This window comes from Cryptomeria japonica, chromosome 3 (assembly GCF_030272615.1).
Source record: "Cryptomeria japonica chromosome 3, Sugi_1.0, whole genome shotgun sequence".
NCBI classification, from domain to species: domain Eukaryota; kingdom Viridiplantae; phylum Streptophyta; class Pinopsida; order Cupressales; family Cupressaceae; genus Cryptomeria; species Cryptomeria japonica.
Window position 1 is genome coordinate 245,493,341 of NC_081407.1, and position 11,297 is coordinate 245,504,637.

General features: G+C 35.9%; 1 protein-coding gene across 2 annotated transcripts; it reads right to left on the reverse strand.

Annotated features, from left to right (window-relative positions):
• Positions 1–6,803: 6,803 nt before the first annotated feature.
• On the reverse strand, positions 6,804–9,757 carry LOC131074345 (BTB/POZ domain-containing protein At1g01640). Of its 2 annotated transcripts, none has more exons than XM_058010939.2 (3): positions 9,035–9,757; positions 8,448–8,621; positions 6,804–7,344 (listed from the first exon to the last, which is right to left on the reverse strand). In XM_058010939.2, the coding sequence occupies exons 1-3, from the start codon at positions 9,197–9,199 to the stop codon at positions 6,865–6,867; spliced, it is 819 nt and encodes a 272-aa protein (XP_057866922.2). In that variant the 5' UTR covers positions 9,200–9,757; the 3' UTR covers positions 6,804–6,864. The 2 variants fall into 2 exon arrangements, with proteins under 2 accessions (XP_057866922.2, XP_059073864.1); XM_059217881.1 differs by having other exon boundaries at positions 9,007–9,093.
• Positions 9,758–11,297: the final 1,540 nt, after the last annotated feature.

Here is an 11,297-nt window from a genome sequence, read left to right on the forward strand (position 1 = left end):
TTGATGAGAATATTGTTTATTCTTGTCCTATATTGTGTCTCTATTTTGTACATTTCATTGAGCTCTTGATCTTGGCAAAATCTATCATGGTATCAGAGCCATTGGGGCTTCATTGATTCGTCTTGAAGAGGCATTATTGCGATGTCAAGAGGCAGATCTGAGGAGCAACATCTTTTGGAGGTGTCCTAGACCAGATCCGACCCTGCCATTGCGTCCAGAAGGTCGTTTTCATGAATTTTGGTTATAAAGTCGGCCTATTTTGGTGAGAAAAAAAAATTTCACCAATTTTGCTATTATTGTATGAATTTTGAAAAAAAAAATTATTTTTCCGAAAAATAAAAATCAAAAAAAATTTCGTCAAAAAAAAAATAAAAATTTCGAAAAACAAATAAATTTTCGGAAAAATTTATCAAAAAAAAAATCTTGTTTTTGGGGGTCCGCAGACCACCCCCCCCCCCCCCCCCCGTGACCCCTATACTTTGCAGGTCTGTCGTACCTGTCGCTGTTGTCGTGTCGCCATCGCAGGTCTCCTTCCGCCAGCGTCCGTGCAATCCCTTGCGACCCAAACTTCCGGCCCAGGCCCGTGGTTCCTTCCGGCAGCTCACTCTCCGGCGGCGTCCTTACTTGTTGCCGAAGCCTCCCGCCGACGGCAGCTTTCTCTGTCGGCACCTCCGGTAACCGCCGGACTTCCGACAGGCGGGACCCTCCACTTTCGACAGCCCTTTCTCCTACGTGGCCCCCACCCCGACCGCCACGTCACTTGCCTCATCAGCGCAGAGCCACGCAGTTGACCGTACGCCCAGTCAGATCGCGCTACGTCAGCAACCCAAATCATCTGACCCGTCATCAGTCCGTATTGTACGGACGCCCAATCAACAGGGAGGTGAAGTTTGTCGCGACAGTCATATGGCCGTCAAATTTAACCCTGCAATTTGCTGACATCATCATTTTTCAAAAAATTTGCAGGCCCCTCTCATTGAGCTTTTTGATTTTGCAGTTCAACTTCAAATGGCCATAACTTGCTCATTTTTGCTCCTTTTTGGGTGCAAGTTTTTTTGAAATGGGCTAGAATTTCGTGCACTTTCACGTGGTGGAATTATTTTCTGATTTTGATGAACAGATTTTTCAGAATTCTCAGTTTTTGGTGACTGTACCTGTCCAATCCCCGTTTCTGCAACTTCCAAGTCTCCGTTCGGGCTCATACAAACTCCTTTTCATGTGCCATTTTTTTTGAAAGTGTGTTATTTTTTGTCTACTCTCAGAATATGCTATCAGTTTGTAGCAATTGTGGGTAGAAATTGTACTTTCATCATATGATCTTATTTGGCCAATTTGGCATTTGTATTGCATAGATCTATCTTTCTGATCTTTTGCTTTGTAGTTCTCGGCCTATTAGGGCAGTTGTAAAACAAAATCAGAAGTCCACCTTGCCATTGTTTGCAAGTGGTCTATTGTACACGCACTACATATAAAGTGCCAAAATCATCATTTTTGGGGGGGTACTTTGATTGAGTGAATTTGGGGGGGTGTCTCTTGTGTTTTTGTGCTCTTGTATTCCTTCCTTTCTGCTGCTATGGGTTCTTCTAAGTTTCCTCTCTTAACTCCTCTTAATTATGCTACTTGGAAAATTGATGCATGAGGTAAACTTATGGAAAAAGGACTAACTCATTACATTGATGGAACTATTGTTGCTCCCGCTAATCCTAAGGTTGATCCAATTGGTCACTTGGATTGGCTCACTAAAAATATCATGGCAATTGGTACCTTAAGAAAGTATGTATCAAAGGATCTCATTTTTCATATTGAGAAGTGTACTCTAATCAAAGATGCTTGGAAAAAGTTTCAAGACTTGTATGGTCAAGTTGATGAGATTAGGGGATATCAAATTGATAGTGATCTCACCATGTTGGATCCCAAGAACTTTGATACTATACAAGATTATGTCACTAAGGCAAATGAGTTGAGGGCACAACTCAAAGATTGTGGCATTGATAAGAAGGATACTCAATTGATATTCAACTTGATAGGCAAGCTTCCACAAGAATATGCAGCATTTGTTTCTAGTTTCCAAACCCATAGGATGACAATGGGTTCAAGCTACACAATGCCTACATTTGATGCTTTCAATGAAATGTTGATGATGGAACAAACTAAGTTGATAAGCATGGGCATTCTTAAGGCTTCTAAGTCTCAAGCATTAGTGGCAAATCAAGGGAACAAAGGAAATCAAGGAAAGGACAACTCAAACAAGAAGAAATGGCAATCAAAGCCTAAGGAAAAAACACAATCTTCTCCACAACAAGGAGATTCATCCTCTTCCAAGAGAGATAATTCACCAAAGAGGGAGAGACCTACTTGTGCCTATTGTAAAAAGGTTGGTCATGAGGAGCATCGTTGCCATTCTAAGAAGATTGATGAGCTTACACATATCATCAAAAAGCATAACATTGATTTGTCTAAAGTCTACAAGAAGGATGATTCATCAACTTCCACTTCCTCACATTCAAAAGGAAAAGGGCAAGCATTCATGGCTTCTACAAGTGGGAAGACTCACTTTTTTGGAACAAGAAAAGGAAAAGCTCTATGTGCTACTATTAGTCATGATTCAAAGAGATGGCTTCTAGATTCAGGGGCTTCTCATCATATGGTATCTTCACAGTCTATGTTCTCTACATTTGAGCCTTGCACCATGCCACAGATTTTGATGGGCAATCATACATACATGGATGTAATTGGGAAAGGATCTATTGACATTGGGGATAGCTCCTTCAATGATGTGTTGTGTGTACCCCACTTGACAAACAATCTCCTTTCTATCTATCAAATCACACGTGGCGCAACTAAGAGAGTTGTGGAGTTCACACCTGACTCGGTTTTCATTAGAGACTTGGAGACTAGAGCTATCATTGCGACTAGGGTGGTTGATCATGCATCTCAGTTATACTGATCCTTTTCAGATTTTGTTGATGATGATGATTTCACATTTGATGATTCTACACATGATGATCACACTTCTTGTGATGGTTTAGATTTTGAGGAGAACTTTGGGCACTTGAACATGGGGATTCTCACATGTGACCCCATTCTTGAGCCTTGTATTTCATCTCCTCATATTGATATCATATCACCTATTGCACCTGATGATGTGGATAGTGCGACAGTTTTGCCTTCATGTGATTCAGTGTTGCAGGATATTCATTGTCTTCCAGCTTCAAATTCATGGGATGATTACTTGATAAGCATTGCAGGTTTATTTATGGAATCCTACATTGCAGATTTGGGAGACATCATTGATGACATTCATCTTCTCTTTGATGAAGATGATCCTTCTTCGATTATTGTGAGGGAACACTCTGACCCTCTTGTTCATTCTCTACATGATCATTCTTTCGAGGCTAACATGATTGTGGATACTTATGTACAACAGTTGGAGGAGGTCTCTTTATTTTTTGAGGAGACATGTGAGTCTTTGGGACATGTTCTACATCCATCTCCACTAGATCTTGTAGTGCCTTTTTCAGCAGTGTGGCACAATTTACCACCTTTGGAGGGGGTATCTTTTAGCATCAACATGGGGACACTTGAGCAGTTTTCAGCGATTCCTTTCATCATGAGTTTTCCTCATACATCTTCCCTTCATGATTGGGGAGACTTCATGGATACACCTTTGGTTTTGTTTCTTCCCAAGGGGAGGAATGTTGTTCGATGTTTGTGGAGCAGTTTCTTCATACATCGAGTTTCTATCATTGGTGCAGATTCCACATTAAGGGGGGGCTTCCTAGCTTCTCTTCTTCTCTCATATGGGGGGGACTATTTCCTCACATGGGGTTTTGTCCTTCACATTCTTCTATGAGAGTTCTTTGTATCTAGTTTTTCATCTCTCTTTTGGGGGAGGGTTTTTTCCCATTGGGTTTTTCTCTCTTTCCCCACTTTGTGAGAGATTTCATTGCATTGGTTTTCATGCATTTGCATTTGTACATGGGTACCTAACATGGCCTAGTAGCCGGGACCCATCTTTCATTGCTTAGTTGCATTGTAGACTTAAGTGCATTCCCCTAAGTTGCACTTAGGGGGGGGTCTTGGTGTAAATAATTATTCATCTTGGATATTATTACACTTTACTTAAGTTTACTTAGGAAATGCATTTCATAGTATTTTGGGTATGAGACACTTGGGTGTTTGTTCCACATTGAGATAGTGTGTGTAGGAGAAATTCCACCTTTTATGGTGTTGATCTTGTTGTTACACTCCACATTCAGTGGGTGATCCACCTCATGTGGACTATTATATTATTTCTCCTACCTACCCACACCTATTTCCTACCTACCCTTGTTTCTTATTGAGCCACATGTCATGTTTGTGTGCTCACATATCCCTAGTCTTGCCTATATAAGCAGGTTCATCTACATTGTATGTAATTGTTATGATTGATCATTTTCTATTGATGAGAATGTCGTTTATTCTTGACCTATATTGTGTCTCTATTTTGTACATTTCATTGAGCTCTTGATCTTGGCAAAATCTATCAATAATTATTCTTCTATTAAATAGTTAATTTGAAAAAATTTATTTATTTAATTCATTTCATGTCCTTCTATTAATTAATTTAATTGAAACATTTTATTAATTAATTCGTTATATCTTTTTCTTCTAATCAATTAATTAAATATCTAATATTTAATTATTCCTCTATCTACTACCCTATATTCTCATTAATTAAATAATTTCTTAATTATTTAATCCCTTTTCCAACTCATCCATCATGTGGCTAAATTAACTCAACAAAATTAAATTAAATTAAATTAAATCATTTATTAGCCACTTATCTCCAACTTCTAAAATAAATGAAATATTGTGTATGTACACATATTTCCTAACCTTCTTCTATATTCTCTCCAACACCCCTATATCTTAGGAGGACTTGAGTCCACTTGTCCTATCATTCCTACATCTTCTCCAACTATCATATATCCTCTCAAGTCTTCAACTCAGTCAAGGTGAGATGAGTGACACTTGTCTTCTCCTTCCCCCTTTCTCTCAACCTTCAACTTCTTGCTCATAGCCATCCAATTTGAAAAATTCGATCATGACCATTGATCTTTGCCACCTAAGCGCATGCACTAAAAAATCTATAAAAAGAGGTCTCTTAAGCCATTTTGAAACAAATAGACTAATAGCTAATCATGTAGTCATTCTAAGAGTCTTTATCTTGTATCGTGAGTTTGAGTTTCAAGCAATTAACAATTTTAGAAATCTTTATCATAGTTTAATATCATGTTAGCTTAAATCATTTGCATATGCATATTATAGTATCAATTAACTATCAGTCCATTCTTCATACGTCATCTTGGAAGCTACCAGTGATTGTCTGCAACTAGGAACAGTAGAGTTAAAACACAATGAGATGTAAATCATGGAAGATATAATCTTGTTTATTTCATTTACTTCATGTTATTTCATTGATTGAAATTAAGCTTCTTGTAGCTTTTTATTTTATATTTTATGATGGACTAACACGTTTGAAGACATTTCTTTGGAGTTCGACTTTAACCTCAACATTAACCATGAACTGTTGATTGTGATCAACTGCCTTTAACATTATATGAAAAAAAGTCATTTAATTGGCACTTAAGTTGGTAAATGGGATAGTTCAATGGTTTGGCAACGATCCAAATGATAACGCAATGACTTAAGATGGAAAACAGTGTAGAATGAGGCAGAGGAGGATGACATGCACCAAGGTATGTAGTTGCTTAGTTTACTTTTGAACTGATCATCTAATGTGTGCATTTGTAACATTCAGATGGCAATTTGAATTATACTATGCCGTTACATGTGGATCCGTTGTAACAAATTCTTGCAAATGAAAAAAGAGGGGCACAAACAAGAGATGGTAATATTTTTTTTCAGGGAATTCATGAGAAAACTTTGGGGAAATAATGTTTTAACAGAGGAGCCTGGTCTAGAAAGAAGAGCTAGTGTGGAGGGTTAGAAAGCTGAGTTAGGGTTTCGATGTAAAGTATGACTGTGACTTGAAAATGCCTGATGCAGCCATTGTGTGTTGTACTTTACTGAAATTTCATAGAATTTTGACGGAGTCTTGGTCTTTGGTGTACATAATGAAATCGAGACTCATCGTGTTCTCAAATTTTGCTTCCAATTGTATCTACATAACCTTGATTGGTTGTGTGATTGATCATTGCTAAATCAAATCTAAGCTGTACCATCAAAAGACTTAAAAGGATGCTTAAATTACACGTGAATTGTGAATATATTACATCATCAATATCGACGGAAGCTTATACTTGTTACTAAAGGTGTATATAAGGATCTACTAAATAATAGAGAACACTGTTTGTTTACAATTATGTGCCTTCTACTAAGTTAGTTCACCAAAATTAAGGTTAATGGAGAAGGTTTCTAGCCTGGTAATACTGAATAAGTAAACGGCCAGTTGAAAAATAACCTTTTGAAAGGATTCAGATACTCTAAAATTTCATTTAAGATGAAGTGCTTACAATCTATGCAATAAAAATTTCAATGAAAATCTCTTTCCAAATATCTCCAAAGTATATTTTGCCCAACATTTTACACTTAATCACATAATTGATTATTCTTCTATCATTCTCTCTTTGAGAAACTCTTAAAATAAAGTTTTCTTATGAAAGACTACAAAGTAGATGAAATTTCTACAAAGAATACAGATTTAATGAGAAGTTTCAACTCCGTTAAATGCAGTCCCCAAAATGCAGAAGCTTCCCTGAACCCACCCTAAAATATGCTAAAAACCCTTTGTAACAATGGGCAATAATTTTTTTTATATACGACAAGGAAAAACTATGTAATAGGATAGATCTTACAGAACTAAATCTTTAAAGTACTCTTGGTTTGGATTGCTATTTTACCCTTCATGTCTTTAAGCAGTGCCTTTGTAACTTCTACAGAAAGGAGTGCATTTTTTAGAGCAAAACTTTCATATTTTTCCGAGAAGATTATTTCATCTTGATGTCTTAGAATAGCATTTATGGCTGTTTCTTTCAGTGCAGTAGCAGAGCACATTGTTGCAAGCTCAAGAACATCCAAAGCATTTAATGGGTTTATAGTATTAGAGATATGAGTCTCACATGTCTTTCTCAAGAAAGGAATATCATATTTGTCAGCTGCTATAAACAACGCATGTCCATGTTGTTCTATCTTGTCCTCAGATAGGCTTCCACTGTATAGAAACTCTACTAGACTTTTCAGCTGGTCATGACCCATGTCGGAAAAAGAGACTGAACCAGTATGTGGCCCCTTACACTCATCTGCTTCAAACATGTTTCTGAAGACTGGGGACTTTGTTGCCTACAACAGAAAACAAAGTATGTTAGTAGAAAGACCCATATTTTGTGCTTTAAAGACATGACTTTAACAGTAAAATTGGTTCAGTTTTGAACTTTTGAGCCAAAATGACATAATTGTTACCAACTAAGAAACATGATGAACCACAGGAAAAAAATGTATAAGAACTATAGGAAGAAGAATGGATTCGACAAAATTGCTAACAAGTTCTCAATTGTAAAGACAAATTAGATTGGGTGTAATCTATTTATTTCACATCCAAAGCTAACTCTCAGACTTGACCCTGCTCTTTGTATTTTCATGTGATTTGAATCACAATATTGTAATATTTTTCTGTATTAGTAACCTAGAAAAGTTCTATTTTCACCAATTTTTTATGTCTTTTACACATTTGTGTAAGTCTAGTCCATGAGGATCAACTATATATGTTTTTGAGGTCATGACCTAGTGCATTTTATCAAACATAAATTGGAAAATTTATTTCAAAAGTTGCCACCCTCAAACTTTGAAACATTTCTTCTGAAACAAAACACCATTAGAAGAAATCATCTTAACAAGTAAAAACGCTTTGATAGGCTATACATTTTTATTTTCCCTTTAGGTTTTAAGGCATCTCATCCAATCTCAAATAACTAGGAAAGTCGGTACCTTGCTTAAAGTTAAAACTCTAGTTTGGTCTTTTAGGAAGGGTTCAAATATACAAGAGCAAGGTTATGGGTTTCCTTCTGTTCTGCATTTTGGCTATAATAGTCTAATAGACTCAGCTGGTTCTATCTGCCCTTTATATCTCTGTATTCTAATGCCACCTCAAACAACAGCTATGAAGGTGCTATTATTTAGTTACAGGTTTTCTTATTATATAATATTTAAAATAAACTTACACTAGAGTATCTTTTTATTTGAGAAATTTTTGTTGAGAATATCTTCGGCCCATGACCTAATCCTGTATTGTCACTCTAAAATTGTTTCTGAAGAATATCTCCAACTCATGACCTAATCCTATTTTGCCACTCTAAAATTCAATAAGCCATTATCTTAGAGACAGAAACACAGAAAAAAAAAATTACATACTGAAAACATTTGCAAATTGAGGAGATAAAACATACCATAACAATACGGTGAGCATGGATTGAAGGTCCTTCGTTGGGAACAAGCTCCACGTCTGTATGTAGTCCCTGGTGAAAAGCAATTCCTAATGCGTCTACAAAATTATATTTCTCAACAAGGGCATCATCCAGCCGCTTCAAATGTTTCAGCTGATTGAAAGCCTGTGAAAGCCCCTGCCCAAATAATAGAAACAAAATAACCATCAGAATCTGGTTCATATAGTAACCTGAGGAACAAGATGATGATGATGATTGTTATCTTTGTAACACTAAGACTTGAGCACTCTCTGATCAGTCCTTATGCATACAAGATGACTCTGTGTCACACAAGAGTTGATCAGCCATGCTACTAAAGTTTCTATATGTATGACGACTCATCACAGGGTGCAATACTACCTGTAATCTTTTGAGTGCCGCTTCAATACAGTGTTACAATACCCTTACACTACCCAAATATGTTTTGACTTACAATTCCTCAAAATTACAATTCCTCAAAATTCAGAGAAATGACTTTATGAATTGCAATTCAAAAAAATCAAAGGAATAGACTTGTATATACCAAAAATTCAAGAGAATTCATTATTGACCTTTTGAGCATGTTCCTTGGCTTTCTCTGCCTCTTCTTGAAGCGGGCTTTCCATTTGTTGTGTGATAGCCAAGATGCACCTAGCACCCTCATAGCAGCTCCCACAAATAGTGTTCCTTGGAGGCCGGAAAATACTTACAATAGGACTGCAAAGACAACAATCCATTTATTTTGGGAACTGGACTTTCATGGATTGAACGCAGTATATAAGTGAATTGGATTCTGTTTTTCAATGAAAAATCGATCTCCCTTCAATCAATAGGCGGAGGAAGTCCAGGAATTTGAACACCGTGTGGATGTTTGGTATTTTATATTGTAATTAATTGTAATGAAGTTGCAGTAAGCCCTTTTTTAATACCTTGGGATTATTAAAAGAATTTTAAATAGGAAAGTTGACTTGGATCCGGCCAGACCCAAATGATTCTTTTTCTTGTTCTTTTTCTTTTGGGCATGGCAAATATGGTCGGCACACCTAAAATCATACACAGTATCAATAAGAACGAATTAGGAGTATTCCAACTGGGTATTGTTTTTTTTAATCTGTAAAACAACTCATGTATTCCAATTGGATATGCATTTCTATCGAGTACTTATAATTATGTATGCACTTTGGTGTTCATGCGTGGCCACTTATTCTTGTTCTAAGCATGCCAATGCATGGCTTTTAGAGAATCTAGTTTATGCGCCTGCACATCCATTATTGACCACCTAAATCTAACTTACATCTAAATTTGTATGGCCACCGAATCTCAACCACTACAGCCAATTATTCCAATTATTCATTTTATTCAGATCACTTGTGAATTTACCAAAATTGAAGTAGACACCATGCATATTCTTCATTATATTTGTGCATCTTCAATCCTCTTCTCAAGTTATTCGTAAACAAATTTTACTCTTGTGAGGGAAGATAACTTCGCATTACACAATAAATAATTAAAGCAATTGAATAAGCAATTAGTTTAGATACATGAGTTGGAATTGATGCCAAAATTTACTTAAATAACATAAAGTATTTAGTTTTAATTTGAGGAGGGAAATGATCTCAAAGATGTTTGGTATTGATTCCTAATTGTATTAAAAATTAGGGTCATGTTTAATGAATACCTAAAAATATTAATTTGAATGTGGTATATTTAAGTTTAAATTCACACTTGTGGAATTGGTCAAGCACACAAAATTAAACCTAGATCCATAGAAGTTAACTAGCAAGGAATGGATAACTGAAACAAATTTGCCTTAGTTCACCTCTATCTCAAACACCATTTTGGGACTTGTCAAAGGATGGTCATGTTCTCTTTAGCCAAGCCCTAAGGCAAATTGATTTATTGACTTTGGAACAATGATTAAAGACAACAAGCAGGTACGCAAAGATGTGCGAGATGATATTCAATGATGTATGTTCTAATAATGATACTATGAATGCTCTATAACAATGTTCTCTAATAATTCTTTAATCTCCTACATCTAAATCTAAGAAGGTGTTGATAAGAAAAGGTGAAGATAAATTATAATAAAAACTTATTTAAATGTGTGAATCTATTTTTTAGTTATATAACATTGGATTACCCATAAAAGTTCATGTGAGTGTAAAATCAACAACCATAAACATACAACACATAAGGCTAGATGTATGTGGAGTAACTATTTTGGAAAAAAAAAGATCTACCCTAAAAAAGAGGCTCAATATTCTATTAATCTTCAACAACAAAATACATATACAACACTTTTCTCCCTTCAATCTAACAAAAATTTGATAGCACCTGTGTACCTTTGAAATATAATGTAAAAATACTATACCATACCTCTAATTTAAAGAGAAATGAGAGGAATGTCAAAAAATGTTCCTAGAACAATCTACCATCAAACCATGAGAAAATACAAAAAAAAAATCACATAAAATAATTAGGATCTCTTGAGAATAGTCAAAGTAACTCCTAATGAGCCAAGAATAGCAAAAATAAGCTTGTACTAGAATAGTAAGTCGAATGACTTTGACTTATAATTCTTCCATGATGGCCCTTGTTCTAAGGTAGGTGTCAAATTCCACCACCCAACTTAAAAGGGACCCACCAACAACATGCAAGATGCTCTACTAAATTATAGTGCCCAAGTAGAGAACATTGCTAAAAAAAGTTTTGTAATTGTCATTGTCAAATCCACCTGCTTTATGAATGTCATTACAACTAATATTTTAATTCAACAAGGAAAATAAGAATATAATAATATCTGTCAACAATGTGGTTGTCTAAGTTCCCATTCTA